This window comes from Leucopleurus acutus, assembly GCF_964270905.1.
Source record: "Leucopleurus acutus genome assembly, chromosome: 19".
NCBI classification, from domain to species: domain Eukaryota; kingdom Metazoa; phylum Chordata; class Mammalia; order Artiodactyla; family Delphinidae; genus Leucopleurus; species Leucopleurus acutus.
In genome coordinates, this window is record NC_139161.1 from 7,184,571 (window position 1) to 7,202,703 (window position 18,133).

The 18,133-nt window shown below is 58.7% G+C and overlaps 1 protein-coding gene across 8 annotated transcripts in view; it reads left to right on the forward strand.

Annotated features, from left to right (window-relative positions):
• Window positions 1-55: 55 nt before the first annotated feature.
• Window positions 56-18,133, forward strand: part of LLGL2 (LLGL scribble cell polarity complex component 2) — a 33,857-nt gene continuing 15,779 nt past the window's right edge. For 6 of the 8 annotated variants that reach the window (XR_014326955.1, XR_014326956.1, XR_014326958.1 and 3 more), the window contains exons 1-3: window positions 56-160; window positions 10,312-10,399; window positions 11,004-11,096. Coding sequence is in view for 3 of the 8 variants with exons in the window: in XM_082860942.1 (XP_082717068.1) it covers window positions 11,022-11,096 (75 nt within the window). In the remaining 5 variants the exon portion in view is untranslated. Of the gene's footprint in view, window positions 161-7,741; window positions 7,826-10,311; window positions 10,400-11,003; window positions 11,097-18,133 lie in introns of all 8 variants that reach the window. The other 2 variants (XR_014326959.1, XR_014326957.1) reach the window with 2 other exon arrangements.

The window sequence follows — 18,133 nt, forward strand, 5'->3', positions numbered from 1 at the left end:
TGTAAATAGCGGCGGCTCCGCCCCCTGCTCGCCGCGCCGGAGGTGAGCAGGAAGGAGACTGCCGCCCAGCATCCCGTGGGCCCGCGGCGGAGCGAGCGGAGCCGGCGGCCGGCGCCGAGGGACGCGGAGGCCTCGGACGGGGGCTGGCCTGGAGTTCCAGGTGAGGCGAGGGCCGGGACCCACCTAGTCGAGCCCGCCCCCTCGGGGCGCCCGCCACTTGGGGCGCCCGCCACTCGGGGCGGGGAGGCAGGGGAGGGCCGGGACCCCTGGCCTCTCCGGGCTGGGCGGGGAGGGCTGCGCGCAGATCCGCTCGCCTCGCTCCGCTCGTCTGGGAGAAACACCTGTAGAAAGTGCCGCTGGGAACTTTTCTGTGCCTGATCCGCCCGCGATTACAGAATCTGGGTTTCGGGTTTGCACAATAGTGTTGGCTTTGGAGAGCAGGGAAACAGGTGCTCGGCCCGGCTGGGCGCGAGGGTCACTGCGGGCGGAGACGGAGTCTCCGGGTCTCGGGCCCCACGTGTAAGGCGCCTGGCCGGAAAGGCAGGCGACGCGCGTCTCCAGAGTGGCCCTCTCTCCGCGAGCGGGGCCCGGAGCGCTTTACGTTGGCGACTTAGCCCCTGCTCCTGCCATCTGGGCCTTCTCCCTGCCGGCCCTTTGTGCCTCCTAATCCCCGGACACAGGAAGCCCGCGGAAGGGACTTGGGTCTTGGGGCCTTTCTCCGCCTCGGGCGGCTTTGGATGCCTTTAGGGGACGTTACGGAGACCCAGTCTCTTTTCCAAGACCACGGGGGTTGGGCTGCGCTGCGGGACACTGGGGTTTGGCAAGAAGTGAAAAATACCGTCTTGCCAAAGAAAGTGTGCAAAGTTTGCTCTTGGTTTGCTCAGGCTGGACGGTTCACAGACACACCAAGCTTTGGCTGTGGGGAGAACTGACTGTAACTAGGAGAGCCGTGGTGTGGCCTCCTGAGGCTCTCACCTGAGACAGGTGAGCTTTGGGTGAGGTGGGCGGGGCGTAGACTCGGCGCCGTCCCCATGGGGATCCATGTGCCAGATGCAGGGCGTCTTAACCTGGGCTCTAGGGAGCCTCTGCAGAGTTTACAACTCAAGGTCCTGTCAGGCTGCAGAGGGCATTCTGAGCAGGGAGGGGAGGAGTGTGTCAGGGAGACAGGAAACCCCAGGTGGGAGGAATAGAGCAGCAGAACAGAAGAGCCCTAGCCCAGCCCAGGGGAAGCCAAAGTCAGAAGTGGCTTCTGAGGAACAGTCTGGGTCTTTGTGAGCTGAAGCATGGGAATGGTCCAACCTCTTTATTTTATGCGCGGGGGATTCAGATTTGGTTTTCTTCAACTATCTGCCCCCAGTGCTCACTTATGTCAGTGAGGGCTCAAACCCAGCTCTGGGGGCTCTGACCAGTGCTTGCTCCTATTCTCTGCAGTCAGACTGGGCCACTGTCTGTGGGAGCCACTGGGCAGTGTTTCCGAGGTCGGGTCATCCTGCATCTCTACTTTTCCTTGAGGCAATGGAGTATCCCCTTTAGCAGCAGATTAATGTAATTTTTTTTAATTTATATTTTTTATTTATTTACTTTTGGCTGCACTGGGTCTTTGTTGCTGTGTGTGAGCTTTCTCTAGTTGCGGCGAGCGGGGGCTGCTGTTTGTTGGTGCGCGGGCTTCTCGTTGCAGTGGCTTCTCTTGTTGCAGAGCTCAGGCTGTAGGCACTCGGGCTCAGTAGTTGTGGTGCACGGGCTTAGTTGCTCCGCGGCATGTGGGATCTTCCCGGACCAGGGATTGAACCCGTGTCCCCTGCATTGGCAGGTGGATTCTTAACTACTGCACCACCAGGGAAGTTCCAGATTAATATAATTTTAATCACTTAGTGCCTTAGCACTTAGTAGCGCTTTAATGCACAGTAGCATTAAAAGAAAGAAAAAGGCCCTTAATCCCAGCGGACCCCATTGGTTTAAAAAATAAAAAAGGTAATAGGAGCCCACTGGGGCAAATGAAGTGTTTTAGAAAGTGTAAAATAAGACAGAAAACAACTTCTCTCTCGAGCCTCACGGTCTTTCCTCAGATATAGTGCTCATTAAGTTTTTTAGTGTCTTTCGACTCAGGTGTAGTTTTGAATTGTGCCTTGCCGGTTTCTTGCTGGGTGACCCTGGCTCTGACTTAACCAAACCTCAGCAAGCCTTGTTTTTACAGTTGTTGACGAGAGGATGAAAAACTTCATAAACACGTGTGGCCTGGCACATAGCTGGCGCCAGGTGAGGGTGGGCTGCTTAGCGTCCCCACGAAGCATACAGAGCGTGGTCACTTGCGGGAAATTGGGCAGATGCCTGGGCCTTTCGGATGTGCCTGACAGGTTGTGAGGGAATTTGGCTTCTCTGTCCAGATATCCTGATTTCTGAAAGCCTCTGGAGATCAGAACTTTTAGATGAGGATGTTGCTCCTTGGAGAGCAGAGGTAGGGGGCAGTGGCCTCTCCTAACCTCACTGCGGGTTCCAGGGGCCCTTGGGACTTCTGCTGCTCCTTGGAAAAGCCAGGAGTGAGGCCTAACGGCCGGACCCCCGCTGGCAGGCCTTTCCTGGGAGGAGTGTGTGTGTACAATCTAATCTGCTTTGCTTTCTGCTCGGGGGAAGGCTTGGCTGTATACATTCTGCACCCTGGTGGGCGGATAGGTTGGGGTAGCACATTCCTGCACTGCTCTGTTGTAATTAAGGAGATTTTCTGTGAACTCCACAGTGCCTCCTTTCAACCTCATTTAGGGAAGGGGTATCCTCTCCTGCCAGGACTTCCTGGCCCCAGGACCCTCCCTCCCATAGAGAAAATGGTACACGGAGCTGGAAAGTTTGGCTTCTCTGCCATCAGTCTGTGACCCCCTATCTACCGCACTGGAGACGTTGAGCATCCCTGGCAAGCGTCTCCAGGGGCCGTGTGGTGTTCCCTGAAGGGGGTCCTTCCTGACGTGCAGAGGCAGCTTTTGAGACACCTGGATCGGGGGCCGGGGTGGAGGCCCGAGAAGCCAATGGCCCTTGCTCCTGGGTTGGCTGCCTTTGAAGAGCACTGGCTTCCTGGACTCACTTATCCTGAGTACTCAGCTCGGAGAGGCCTTCTTATCTCACCAGGCGATATCACTATCAGGGCTCCCCCTGGGTCTCCTGAGGCATGCCAGGTCTGTTTGGCAACTTCGTTTTCCCCTGCCCAGGAGTAGTTTTCAGGGAGAAAGTGGGGTATGGGATGGAAGATGGGCGTCCCCCAGTAGGGCCACCAGTACTGTTCGCTCTTCTCCAGCCCTGGCTCCCTAGGATCCCCCGGGAAAGCCTCCTCTCCCTGTGCCCTGTCAGCATGGGGCTTGCCCAGCTCCCTTGGGGGTGGCCTTCCCTCCCCGCCCTGCCTCTCAGAGGAAACAGGTCCTTTGAAGAGTCACCCCACTCCTTCTCCTTCCCCTTCCCCTTCCCAGGGACCACAGTGAATTCTTGTGAGCTAGGAGAGGCTCCTCTGGGCGTGGGGACAGGGAAGCTGCTAGATACCTGACTGTACCCTTCAGGAATTCAGCAGAGACAGGAGACTTTTCTCGAGACACCTGACTCGGTGTTCCCAGGGTTTGATGAGAGGGACTGGGTACAGGACTGTTTGATTCTAGTAAATAATGTTATTGTTGGCTCTACTTGCCAAGGAGCTGGGTGTCCTGGAGCCTGGGGCTGAGGCAGGACCTGTAAGGTATCCCCAAGCAGGATGTCAGGCGTGATAGGCACATGGCCCTGGCCTTGGTCAGAGACTTGAGAACAGGACGGGGAAGTTCCCTGAGGACCCCGTGGGGCCCCAGCCCAGTACTCTTTAGGGTCAGCGGCTCCTGACTGGAGAACACCTTTGCCTACCTGATCCCCATTCAGTCCCAGCTGTTCATTTATTCAACAAGTATTTATTGGTGCCTCTGTATGTGCGGTGTGGTTTAGACACCAGGCCTAATCCTTGCACCAAGCAAAGGTCTCTGCCGTCACAGGACCCAAATTCTAAAGGATGGGAAGCGTGCGTGACTGGAAATGAGTGTAGGTAGTAAATAATCTGTTAGAAGGCAATACGAGCTATAGAGTAAGAACTAAAGCCGGGGATCAAGACCCCTTGGGAGGGGGGCAGGTTGCAACTTTAAACAGTGGTCAGGATGGGCCTCGTCAAAAAGGTCACATTTCAGCACAGACTTGCAGGAGGTGAGGGAGTTCTTTAAGTAAATGCTGGGTGCCTCTTAGGTGTGAGGGCACTAAGCACTGGAGATGCAACCATGGACAGGTCAGGTGGGGCCCGGTTCCTCCCCCATGGAGACGACATAGCCTGGAAGCTGCTTGGGTCAGCCGTTCAAGTCTTGAGGCAAGTCGGAGGCCGTGGGATGGAGCTTGATGGGATGAGCCAGGCAGCCTGTCCACGCCCACCCCGGGCAAGTCGTCAGTGTTCTCCCCAGAACTGCTTTGCTTTTCCTTGTGCTTGACCACATCCAGTCTGTCACTTCCCTGGAGAGAGTCTGGTGTTGGATTGCAGAAGGGGACTGAGGCCCCCAGGATGGGGATGTGGGGAGGACGCACGCATTCCGACTTCCCACTCATCCTGCAGGAAGAGCCTGGGGGTGGCAGGAGGGCCCTCCCAGGGCGGTGGGACTGGCCTGTGGCTCCGTGGGACGGACAGTGAGGGGTGGAGGGCCAGGTCAGGCTCTAGTTGCTGACCCCAGGTGGTCCCATCCAGCTGCTCTTGGCGAGCCCCTTTGTCCTGGGAGGGAGGCTTGAACTGAGCAGACGGTCTGCAGCCTGGTTGGCGTTCAGACTGGGACTTGGACTCTTACTGCCCAGGCTCCATAGCTCTCAGAATTGGCTATTTCGTAAGTAATTGTAAGAATTACATGAGATGATGCTTGCAAAGTGCTTCAAGTAGCATCTGGCCACAGTCCCTCTCGATCCCTTTCATTACCTAACAACAACAGCGACAGCCATCCTGTGGTTCCCACCCCCTCGCTCTCGGTGTTCTAGTCCCACCTCCACAGAGGTGCCCTTTCTGCCAAGGTTTGGTTGCTAAGCTGCTGGCCAGGGGCTGCCCAGTGCCTCTGGGAGATTGGGTTTCCCAGGATAACTCAGGCGCTGGCAAAGCAGCCGTGGGCATCTGAGTTGGGACGGACAGGTGCCCAAGGGTCAGCAGCTGCCCCAGCTGCTTACAGCCCTCTCTTACCACTCCCCGCCGTGGGAGGTGCAGGGGCGAACTCACACCCGGCGGACGGAGGCCAAAGCTACACGCAGGATGTCGGGGAAGGGAGGGCAGCTTAGCAGCCGCCGGCTGTGGGAAGCACGAGCGGAGGGGAGCCTGGGACTGCGCCTCGTGCCGTGCGTGCTCCCGGAGAGCGTGAACATGAGCAGGTGCTAGCGTGGCCCCAAGAGCCTTCTCTCCCGTGGGCCTGAGATGTCCAGAGTCCTGCTTCCGGATGTAGCCTCTCTTAGCAGCTCAGTGGAGATGCCCAGGCTGTGGAGGGACCTTCTAGGGGGCTGGCCCATCACACACCTCCAGCACAGGCTGACGCAGCTTGGCCAAGCCTTGGTCTCCTGGGGATAGATTAGCCCAGGCACCCCAAACAGTGCCAGCGTGGGATGAGCCGTCTGCTCTGGGGACCCCCGTCTTCCTCCCTGTGACACAGTCAGACCTGCTGCTTGGAGCGGGGAGCCAAGACAAGCCCACTCGCCTGCACTTATTTCTTCTCTGCCTCCACTGGTCTCTGCCCTGAGCTCCTGAGATGCGGGGGGGGGCAGGGTCTATGTGCGTGCCTGCCACAGGGTCTGTGCAGAGGATGGGAAGGGAAGACAGGGTGTGAATTTGCTAGCCTGTTGCCAAGTACGCAGCTCTCCTTTTCTTTTCCAGGGTGGGCATCAGGGTGTGGGGAGACCAACTCTAGGCCCTGGTATGTTTCACTGGCGGGCAACAGTGTTGGGTGATTAGAGCAGTGAGAGCGAAGGGAATCGCCAGGTCAGCTGCCGGCGGGGGACTCTTCAGGCCAGCTCCACGCACGCGGCACAGACCTGTGGGGAGAATGAGTACGAATCAGCCACAGGTCAGCAAGCCTCATGGCCCAGCCAGCCCTGTTCCCTACGTGCCCCCGCCACCACCACCGAGGGACCAGAGAGCCCGGCAGAGCAGGGAGGGCGGCTCAGAGGTAGGTCTGGACACGGACGGAGGGCGCAGTGGACAGGAATGGAGGCCGAGGTTGGGCAATCGTTAGAAGTTCAGCGGATGGAGAAGGTGTTTCTTCTCAGGAAGCGCCCCCGGCACGGGTTGTGCTCTAGCCAGGTGGCACCCCCAGCGCAGGAAGCCGGGACCCTCGGAGCTCCTTCCTTCCCCAGTCTTTGCCGCAGACCCTTCTTGGCGTCAGACTTGGGGGGCTTCTCAGCCTGGGGGGCCCCTGAACTCTGTTACCCCACATCCCTCGCGGTAAAAGCGACATTGAAGCGTACAGCACCTGAGAGCTTGCCAGCTCCTCCCAGGCCTTCCTGTTGAGGCTCACAGCCGCCTCACCGGTCACAGCCTGCAAAGCAGTAACATCCTTTCGCCCCGGACCAGGGGCGCCTGAAACATGAGGCCACACAGCTGGTTCCACCCACCTGTCTACTCCCTGCCTCTGTGCCCATTTGGTGTCCATAGCCGTGGGCGGGGCAGGAGCGATCCCCCAGCAGGACTGAGTGCCAACTGTGAGCGCAGGGCCGCCCTCACACCTGACCAGGACCTGGGCCCCTCCCGTGTGATCCTCTTATTTCCCCTGCCTGGGAGGCAGATAAACAGAAAGAAGAAAAGCATCACCAGTAATCCCATAACCCTTCCACTGTGTTGTCGACTTATGTAAATATTTTTAAGACTCTACCTGACTCTTGGATACATTGGACATATGTTTCCATGGCCATCGTCTCCCGCCCTTTTCACGACTGTACCCTTTCCATCGTCGGGCTGAGCACCCTTCACCTGCCCCCTGTTGTTGGCCGCTTAGGTTGCTTCTGATTTTTCCCAGCAGCTTAATGACAAGCAGGACAAGGCTGGGGAGACCGTCCACAGAGGTAGACGAGTGCCCGAGTCCACAGTGGTTTTAGGCATCGTTTTAGCATAAGGCACAGTCGAGCGCTGAGGGAGCACGGTGACCGTGGTCCGGATGGGGTCAGGGGGAGATGATTTTGGGAAGGTGATTTTTTGTATGCTGCTTGAGGGGCAAGGTTATGTCAGAGAGAAACGTGGAGACGAAAGCACGGAGACCACAGTGAATGGGGCTGGTGCGGGGGCTGAGGAGATGGACACAGGGCCAAGCAGAAGGGGACATGGGGTGGGGGAGGGGAGGGTGGACCACATCAGGCCCCTGCCCAGGACTGTCAGGGGGTTCCCAGTAGAGTCAAACTGAAGCTCTTTGTTGTGGCCCACCAGATCCCCCTTCTGACCCATGTCATCCCTCCTTGCACGGAAGCCTGCTGCCTGACACGCCCTGCCCCGAATCCTCCCGCGGGCTGACCACTTCCTACCATTCAGGACTGGGTGGAGGTGTTATCACCTCTGTTCGTTCATTCAGCGTGCGCACGTTGGAGTGGAGGCGAGGGAGGGAGGCTCGTGAGTATTTGGAGGAAAAGAACCCCAGGCAGAAGGAACGGCAAATGCGCAGACCCAGACTCGGGAAGGTCCGCTGAATCCTGACCACCAAACCCTAGTCACTCGAGCTGAGCATCTTCCCTTATTTTCTTGTAGGCTCTGAGCTTTCTCTGAAACCGTCCCGCTGACTGATTTGTGTACCTCTTAGTCATCGCGCTCCCCTGCCAGGATGTAAGCTTGGTGAGCTGGAGGATCTTGTCTGTCTGTCATGGTCGTATGCCCGGTCCTCAGACAGTGTTTGCTCCGCGCCAGGCAATGACTTCTGCCGTTGCTTCCACTGCTTGCAGCAGACAAGCTCTCCGGACCTCGAGGAGCTGCCACCCAGCTTGGAGGAGCCGAGCTGTGGTGCTTGAGCCCTGGCTGTGGCTCCCAAGCCCTGGGCTCTTTCCCTTACGTCTCCCCGCCCCCGTCAGGAGTGGGTTGAGTAGGTAGGATCTGTTCCACACCAGGGAGCTCCAGGCCCAGGTTCCTGAAGCTTCTCCGCAGAGAACCTCTTGCCTGGGGTGAGTGGAGCTGAGGGTTTGCTTGGAGGTAAGTCCAGCCAGTCCCAGACCTGTCCGCCTTCAAGAAGGGATGGTACTTTTTTATGCCTTGACATGGGCAGCTTTTCTGTACTGGGAGCTACGCTGAAGGTCCTGGCTCCGTCACCCCAGGCCAGTGGTGTTCCAGCCCCCGGCTGGAATGAGTGGCAGGTCCAGGCAAGGGCCCCCGGCTCTGCCCAGCCAGACCTCACCAGAGGCCAGGACCCACACTGCTTGCTTGGCTCTGAGCTGAAGGCATGTGGGAGTGTGTGTGTCTGCATGTGTCTGCGCCTTGGAACTGCACGGCTGTAACTAGGCATCCTCTGTCCTGTCTGTGCATCCTTTGCTGCCTCCCAGAGACCTAAGATTGGGGAGTTCACCACACCTGGGGTCAAATCTAGTTCTGTTGGTACCTTCTTAGGGATTGGATGAGTTGCCCAGCTTCTGTGGTCTTCTTTCCATGTCTGCCGCGTGGGGATGTTCCACTCACCTTCCAGGGAGGCTTCTGGAAGGAGAACGAGCATCCAGGATGAGGTTTAGGTGCACCTTGTTCTAACGCACAAAGGTTTGGTTCAGTGCCTGGTAGGCAGCAGGGGCTCCAAGGGGCAGCCGGGTGGATGGAGTGCCCGCCCTCCCTCCCCGAGTGGGGCTTTCTCCCACCCAGCTCCGCATCCTGTCTCCCCCACTCCTACCTGCACGTCTGCCCCTGGGACTGGGCGGTGTCACCCTTGAGCCTTTGTGGGTCCTTGGCACAGATGGCCCTGTGCCCGCTTGTCCCCACCCTGCAGCCTGAGAGGGTCCCCGGGGCAGAGCCCAGGGTGGCCTCTCCCTGGAGTCTGCAGGCCCGTTTCCTCCTCCAGGGCGTCCCTCCCAGCCTCCTCTGGCTTCTGACCCAGTGACCTGGGCCGGGAGAGGGAGACGGGGCGTCGCCAGGAGCCTGGAGTGGCAGGTTGATGAGCTGGCGCTACCCTCCCCCATGGCTGGAATGCGAGGCCACCAGCCCAGCTGTTTGTCCAGGAGGCCGAGGTCGCTGCAGGCCCCGAGTCTGTTTTCACTCCCAGGCCCAGGAGCCTCCGGGACTTTCCCGTGTTTGTTCCCTGAACCCACTGCGGGGCCTCGGGTCAAGTGAGCACCTGGGAGTTTCCCGACTACCTGCTGTTCCTTGGAGAAGTGGGGCTCCCCGTTCTGCTCTGGCCCCCCCAAAATGTGAAGGCACAGACCTCTACTCTCCAACCCTCTCACAAGTGGTGGCCTTTTCGGTGTCCCCAGAAGGTGAGGCGTTCAGAGGGCTGGTCTCCGCCTGTTCCCAGCTGGAGATGTTTGGATTGCCCTGGGACATGCTCTCTGCCAGAAAGTCCCCCCAACTCTGCCACGCATGTGCCTGCCAGGGTCCATTCATATGCAAAGTCTGGCCTGCCGGTTAATTTTTGTCACCTTTCAAGAAGCCAGAAACTTCAGGGCATCCTTCGGGTCTCAGCTTAACTACCTTCTTCTCTGGTAGGACACTCCCCTGTTGCCGAGTCTGGGCCGGATGCCCCTGTGCCCCCCCATCAGGGTACCCGGCACTGTGCACTGTCCTGTCTTTACCTGCCCCTACCCCAGAGTAAGCTCCTCCAGGGCAGGGGCTGGCTCTGCCTCCTTCCCTTATAGTGTCAGGCGTGAATGGAGCCATTTCCAGGGTGGGCCTGAGCCCCTGTATTTCCGAGGACGGGCCTTGGTGTCCTGTGGTCAGTGGGAGGTTGTGCTCCTGGAAGCCGGAAGCTGGAGCACATGTGATCCCACCCACTTCCCCCAAGGATGAGCCAGAAATAGTTCCCCTTGGACTGGGAATGCATTCTACGGTGGGAGGACAGTTTGGGGGCCTGGGGCTGGTTTCTTTATTGGGAGCAGATTTCTCCTCCTGATTACTCTCCACTGGGCCCCTGGGAAAGGGAGCCTTTCCGAGCACACCCCATCAGAGCCCAGGGGAGCTGGAACTGGAGAGCCAGAGCTGAGGGTGGGAGGTGGGACAGCCTGGAAGCCTGGGCTTGCAGAGAGAGACCCCCAGCAGCCGTGGGGGCGGACCCAGCTCCCCTGTGGGCCCCGGCTGTGGGGTGGGGTGGGCCAGCACCCCCCGACTGTGTGCTCTGCACCTCACTCACTCAGGTTCCGGACGGCTGTGGCGGGTGGGAGCAGCCTAAGCCCAGAGTTGCTGGAGAGCCTTGCCTGAAGTTAGAAGGAAGCATCTGCCCAGGTGTGCAGCCCCCAGCCCCCACCCCACCCCACCCCCACCCCAGGGAGTTCTGCTGGGCCCTGGCCTGCAGTTGTCGGCGCATTTCCCCTCCCCCATCGGGGTTCTGATCTGGGAGCCCAGGTGGACAGCCTTTGCGTTCCCACCTTCCAGCCGGCTCTGGAGACAGCGGCTTGTGAAGTTGCCCTTTCTGTTTAGCCAGAGTTTTATGGTTTTTCAGAAAACAGGTTAACAATTAAGCTTTAAAACCTCAGGGCCTCTGGCCCTCCTTGTTCCCATAAAGCCGGGCTAGATGGCTTCCTCCCCCGGCTTCTCCTGTTGGCTTTATTAGGCCACAGGTGGCCGGGAGCAATCGTCGGAGCATTAACCAGCTCCGGCCTCCAGGTCCAGGGCTCCCTCCGGTTTCCTCTCGGGGAACCGCGCTCCACGGATGGGGCGTGAGGCGTGGGGAAGCCGAGGGTGAAGCTGGCCCGGCCCCGGGGGCGGCCGCCTGCCGTGCTTGGGGAGGGGCTGCCTAAGCTGGGCGAGCGGGCCTGGGCGCCGGGTCGGGCTCTGGGGTGCCGGGCCTCCTTTGGCCGGTGCTCAGCAGCTGCCCCCCTTTCCCCAGGGGGCTGCGCGCAGCAAGATGAGGAGGTTCCTGAGGCCGGGACATGACCCCGCGAGGGAGAGGCTCAAGCGGGACCTCTTCCAGTTTAACAAGGTAAGGGGAGCGGAGGGCCGGCCGGGCGTTTATGGCAGGCACGGAGGTGTCACGCGCCCAGGGAATTCCCTGACGCTCCAGTGGTTAGGACGCCACGCTCTCACTGCCGAGGCCGCGGGTTCGATCCCTGGTTGGAGAACTAAGATTCCGCAAGCTGCGCTGCGTGGCCAAACAAACAAAAGGTATCACCCTCCCCACGGGCTGGGGCTGGCGCTGGGGTCGCTTTTCCCTGGACTAAGGTACTTACTTGGCGCTGCCTGCTGTGCCTCCTGGGAACTGGATTTTGGAAATGGGGTCTGGTTAGAGGCTTTCCTGGGAAAGGGTGACAGGACGCCCAGGAGTCAGCTCTCCTTGTCCCATGTCTCTCGCTGGCTGTGTGACCTCTGCAGGTCACCCCGCCTCTTCCAGCCTAGTTTTCCCCACCTGTAAAATGGGGATAAAACAACCTGTCCTGCCTCCCTCCTCACGGGGTTATGGAGCAGGCCTAGGGCCGGGAAAGGTGAAAGTGCGTTGAACCCTGCGAAGTATAACGATGTTCCTGTGATGCCAGTTTCCTTGGAGCCCTGGGGCCACAGGCCATGGCCGTTCCCTCCCTCCTCAAATTACCCTCAAAGGAAAACACAGCTTTCCCTGCAGGCAGAACACATAATTCCTTCTGGCCGGCTATAGGCCTGGGTGAGTGGGGAGAGGCACCTGGGAGAAGGTGTCGGCGGGGGTGGGGTGGGGGTGGGGGTTGGCATTTGACCACCCCAGCTCCACACCTGCTCCTAAGGCCCCCCAGGCGGGTGTCCTCTTACCCACGATCATGGGGCTTCCCGGGGGGCTGGCCTGTAAAGGGGAAGGAATCCGCAGCCGGTTCGGGGCAATTCGCTCCTCTCACCTCTGCTTTGATCTAGGCCCTTGGCCTCCGTGCCTCAGCTTCCCTCCACCCTGGAAGGTGGACTGCAGGAAGGGGAGCAGCAAGATGCTCTTCCCCTCGGGGGTCCCAGGACCCTTCCAGGACATGCTGACGGGTGGGCTTCAAATCCAGCTTAGCCACTTAGAAGCTGGATGACCCTGTGCCCGTCACCCATTGCGTAGGCTTGCTGTGAGGATTACACGGAATTAGATCATTGACGTGCTAAGCACAGTGGTCCAGGAGTGTCAGGTGCTGTTTTCAGGGGCTGCCTGCCTGCCAGGGAGAGAGAGCTCCCGGGGCCTTGTTCGAGGCGAGTCAGGGTCCCAACCTGCTCTGCCGGTTTCCTCTGATTTTCTTGACCTGTGGCTGTGAGGCTACTGCCTCTGGGATCAGGGCTTCCCTCAATGAACACCTCCTCCCACTGGGGGAAGGAAGCTGCGGGCACGGCTTTTGGGCCTTGGGATGTGGGCGTGCATGTGTTATGAATGGGGGATCTCTGGGCCCCTGCGGCCTGCCATTCTCACTTACAAGGGAGCAGCCCATGGGTGTTGGGTGTGGGTCTCAGAACCTCAGCATCTGCCTTGGCGCCTGGGTGACCCCTGTCGCCTTCCATTGCCCTTGATGATGCTGGGATCTCACACCCCAAAAAGGTGGCCAATTCCAGTGGAAACCGGATAGACAGGCTCAGTGAAGAGGGATGAACCCCCGCCCCAAGTTCCAACTGTGCAGCAGCAGGGTGGGGCTGGGGTGGGGCTGGGGCAGAAGAATCATGCCTCCCCCTCCACCCCGTGCCCCCAGACTGTACTGCCCCACCCCCAGGCCTGGCTGGGGAGGGGAGGCTCCTGGAATTCCTTCTTCCTCCCATTCACTTCCAAGAGACATGCATTGAGTACCTACACAGCCCAGCGCTGGGGCTTTGGGAATCTCAGACAAGACCTCTGCCCTCCAGGACATTTATAGTCTGGTGGAAGGAAGGGGGCTGATGGTCTAAAATTCCACTTCCTGGGAGGGGAACGTCTTGGGGGGGCTGTTGGGGAGGGGTGGGGCTTAGACTCATCTCATCTAGGTTCTGGGTGAATGGTGGAGCCCGAAGGGTTGGGCTTGGAGGGTGAGTCCAGATCCTGGAAGGTTTGGGAGCCTGGGTGGTCCTACCCACGCCAGCCCTGCCCCGGCCCCCTGGCTGTGAGGTCAGCTGTGGGATCAAGGGAGGCTGGAACCTGGGAATCTGGGTCTGACACGCCAGAGCCTGGTGAGTTTTGAGCAGGGGAGTGAGCGATCTCATTTATGACTTAGAGGAGGTAGCTCTGGGACCTTTTTTTTTTTTTCCCCTACCTTTCAGTCAGGAGCAGGTAAGCTCAGAGCACTTAGGAGACGTTGCATTGACTGACTGGGGCCCAGCAGTGGGGTTGGGGCGCAGGGCTTGACCGTTGACATTTGGGGCCTTTGGGGGCCCACTGAGTTGTGGGGCTGTTTAGCAGCATCCCTGGCCCTGCCTCCCCAAGACATGACAACCAAAACTGTTCCAGATGCTGCCCAGTGTCCCCTGGCCAGTGAAATAGCCCCTGGTTGAGGGCTTATTTAGGGCGAGAGGTTGATGAGACCTGGTGATAGACGGAGCGTAGGAGGGAAGGGAGGCAGCTGTCCTGCATCCTGGCTGGGCAGTGATGCCACCCCCTGGGTTGGGGAGCCCAGGAGGGGCGAGGAGCAGGGTTGAGGAAAGTGATGCATTCGATTCCGACAGAATAGCAACAATTATGATCGTCCACTTATCGAGAGGCAGTCTTGCCCAGGGGTGAGTGGCGCCAACCTCGGCACCTGACTGCCTGGGTTCACCAGCTGGGTGACCTTGGACAAGTCACTCATCTCTTAAGTGGAGAGGGTAACAGCAGCCACCCCACACTGTTGGTGTGAGGATTAAACGAGTTAGTGTGTGAGTTGAAGGGCCTAGGTGGCTAGTGGTTCCAGTATCAGCACGGCTCTGTGAATGTTATCTGGCTCGAGGTTCAGTGTGGAGAATCTTGGCACCCTCAGGTGAGGGCGGGTCCCAGCAGACAGTGGGATACACAGAGCTGGAGCTCAGAGCCTCACGTCTGGGGAAGCAGGCAGTGTCCATCCCGGAAGTGCCGGTCTGCAGGGCAGTGAGCTGGGAGGTGGGACGGTGGCACCATCATAGGCCAGTCCAAGAGGCTCGCAGACACCAGCTGGGCCTCTCCCTCCAGTACCATCTGGCGCAACTCCTTGATACCCGCACCAAGTGAGGTGCCTCAGAGAGAGCAGGGACATGGCCCCCGGCGGGCCGAGAGCAGCACGTCCTGTTTCTTCGGCTTCGGTACCTGGGAAGGAGCTGTGTCTGTGGACAGATGCTCTGAACCCCCTGCTGGGGACTGACTGTCCGAGGGGCAGCTCCGGTTCACCAGGGGCTCCATGCCAAGCAGCAAAGGGGCCAGGTGGTGCAGTGGTTGGGGCGGGGACCCTGGAGCCAGGCGGCCTGGGTCTAGATGCCAGCTGTGCTGCTTCCTCACTGAGTGACTGCAGAAACGTTACTTAACCTCTCTGCTCCTCAGTTTCCTCATCTGTAAAGTGGGCGTCGTAATCACCCCTACACCCAGATTGGTGGGCTGAGTGAGTTAACTTGCTTTGAACGGCACCCACACACAGCTGATGCCCTACAGGGTCTGCCTCACCTTCGCCTCAGCCTCCTGACGACTCACAGGTGGGCGCTGTTCCCACTCTGCAGGTGGGGAAACTGAGGCCTCCAGGCTTGCACAGCCTGAGTACCTGGAGGGGGCACCGGCTGGGGATGCGGCTGCCGGTTCCGTCTGCCCACAGCCGTGTGGCCTCAGGGTGCGGCCTTCCATCTCTTCACCTGTGCCGGATGCCGGGTCCTCAGGCCTGTTGGGAAGACAGAGGTCAGCTGGCAGTGCCAGCAGGGCCACTGAGGACCAAATGAGGGAACTGCGGGACCCACTGGGCGCCTCAGGAGGGAGGAAGTGACTCCGAGGAGACAAGGGGACGTAAGCTCATGTTAAATTAAAACCCCTTCCTTGAAAATACCCTCGAGGCCCTGCCTCCCCTGGTGAAACCTTCTGGCCGCCCTTCCTGCCTGGGCCACCCTCCCCCACCCCAGGCCCTGAACAAACAGTGTGTTCCTGACCAGCTGCCCCGTCCAGGGCGGTTTGGTCTTGGCGTTTGCATGGCTGGGCCCCTGGTGTCAGGTGACAGCCGCACAGGGAGGGCCAGGTTGCTGCCACCGCCAGGAATCTGGGCTGACCACACCCAGTACGGGGCAGTGCCTCCCTGTCCCCCAGCCCACCCCCTGCACACCCTCCCACCCCGTGCCCCTGGGCAGCCTTCCTTCCTGCCCCCCAGCAAGTGCTAGGGACTCCTCAGCCCTCCATCTTGGACAGGGTCCCCCCTTGCTGGGGGCAGGACGAAGGGCCCCCTCGCTCTCCGACAAACCACCTTTGCTCTCTCCCTTCCGGGAACCTGAAATGGGGTCCCGGAGCCAGTGTGAGACAGACGGGCTTTCTCTCTCTCCCACACCGGGCTAATGTTGCAGTTTGGCGGCTCCTAGAAATCTCTCCTTTCCCAGCTCTCTGTCAAAAGAGTTCATTGTTCTCTCTTCCCTTGGCACAGGTCACCTGAGCCAGGTAGCAGGGTGGGGGCAGTGCCAGGGAGGCTGGATGCTGAGCTCAGGAGGTAGGGGAGGACACCCCACTTTGGTCAGCCTCCTAGCTTGAACCTGAGCTGGAGGCGGCTGGGGTCTCTGGCTGGGAGGGCCGGCCCTGGAACCCGGGCCCGCTGTCCTGGGCGGAGGACTGATCGGGGTCGCTGTGTGCCTTGGAAGTCCACAGCAGGACCCCCCTGGGGCTGAGCGCCTCCTGTGCCCCGGGGGCTGCTTTCTTTAAGGGAGGTCAGATACATTCTATGCTCTTGGGTCCTGGAACTGTGCCTAAACCCTAAACCAGCCTGGAGGGGGTCCCTGTCCACGTGGACCTGCTGCTCCAGTGGGGGGAACCACGTCTTAAAAGGCTGTTAGGAGTCGGAGGGAGGGGGAACCAGAGGATGGGAAGGGCACCCCACCTTGGGAGGCAGCTGGAGCGCAGGCAGAGGGGCCTCGTGGAAACTTCCTGCTTCCCCAGGCTTCTCGGGCCCTGGGCATCCAGCTCCTCCCCGTTCCCCTCAATTAACTGACCTCTGTTCTCTCCCCATGTCCAAATCACTCCCTTCCTCATTCCCAGCAAGACCCCCTGGGCCTCTCGTAACTGGCCTGGGGTCCCCGCACCTCCTTTCTTGACCAGTTCCCTGACCTCGTGACTCGCTTTACGTCATATCATGTTGCCTCATTAGGGATTGTGGGTCTTATTTGCATGTTGAAGCCGGTCGCTTCCCCTCTGGGACCTGGGGAATCCCCTGTCACCACGTTATTTACATTTGAATCCACCCTCTTGGCCCCAGCCAGTCAGGGTCACCATGAAGTTCCCTCCCCTCATTTTGATTTTGAGGGAGCCTTGGTCAACTTGGAGAAGATGCCCTGAGGGATATGAGGGAATGAGGGAGAACCTTTGAAGGAAGGCAAGGCTTGTGTGCGCCTTGAGGCCAGCTGAGCCCTCCAGCGGCGGTCAGGTGGTTGTCCTGAGGCTCGTCTTGTTGGAGCCAAGGACAGCCCCGCTCAGCGCAGTCATTCGCATCACCCCGGTTACCACACGTGAAATGAGGCAAAGCAGCTCGTCCTGTCACCTCTTAAGTGGTATTGGGGATTCTAAGTTTCGTGGGCCTGACTCAGTTCCTGTTCTTTCTAAACCAGCCTATGGAAAAGAAGGTGGTTCGGGAGTGAGGGGTGGCACAGTGTCCTCAGGACCCTGAAGAAATGAGGAATGAGTATGAGTGACTGAACGATGGGCCTGCCCTTTGTCTCCCTCTGGGTTAGGGAAAAGAGCTGATCCGCAGCAGGTATGACTCAGGTGAGATGTTAGGAGAACTTCCTGCCAGTGAGTTGATAGGATAACTGGTGGCCTGAGCACCTGACAAAAAGCTGCAGACTGTTTTCTCTTTGGCTTGACTTTCCTGCTGATGCCCGAGGTAAAAATGTCTAGGGTAGCACCTCGGTCCCATAGGAATATGATGAGACATATGGAATTTAAAATGTTGTAGAAGCGCATTATAAAATTTTTTAAACAAGTAACATTATTTTGATAACACATTCTGTTTAATCCAGTACATCCAAAATATTATCGTTTCAACATGTAGTCAATAGATATTAGACTTTTTTCTTAGCATTTTTTTGTTGTTGTTAATACAAAGGTACATTTTTTACTTACAGCACATCTCAATTTGGCCATTAAATTTTCTTTAGGAATATGTGATCTATGTTTAGAGTTTGGAAGATTTACAGTTGAAAGAGGAGATTCAAAGCTTTGGTCTGCCTGCCTCCAGCCCCTGTTCCTTTGGAACCCAAGAACATACCTGGGAAGTTTTCTAATTACCGAGTTAAGGGTCCATCCTTGAATTTAAGTTAATAGAAATTAAATAAAATTAAAAGTTCAGTTCCTTTGTGGCCCTTGCCACATTGCAAGGGCTCAGGATCTACACACGGCTTGTGGCTGTTATACTGTACATCAGGGTCTGGGCCCCTGCTGGCTACCAGACTCCTGCTGGGTGTTTCCCCCAGAGTCCTCCAAATTCCAGACGCTGATCCTGAGCTGCGGCTGCTGGGGATGATGGGAGAAGGCTGTCATCCCAGGAACCTTCTCTGGAGCTCGGGCCTCTGACTTCCCGAGGCCCCAGCAGCCTGGGGCCAGCCAAGGCCTAGTGGGGGCTCCTGGGGAAGCTCGTCCCACACCGAGTCAGGAGCCCTGCCCTCCTTTTCCTGGGAAATGTTTACATTCCAGATACCCTGCTATCTCCCCGAGGCTTTTCCAGGCTCTGCATTTTTCACATAGCTGAACAGAAACCTGGGGGGCCCGGGGGTGGGGGGGCGGTGGGGGAAGGCTCCTGCTGGTGTGCTGCTGCCCTCCCAGCTGACCCTTCCAGGTACAGCCATTTGCAGGGCAGACTGTGTTCCTGGCAGAGAACCAAGCCTGTGGGGCCCTCACACCTACGTGTCCCCAGAATAGGCACTCTTTGGAGCTCTCATCCC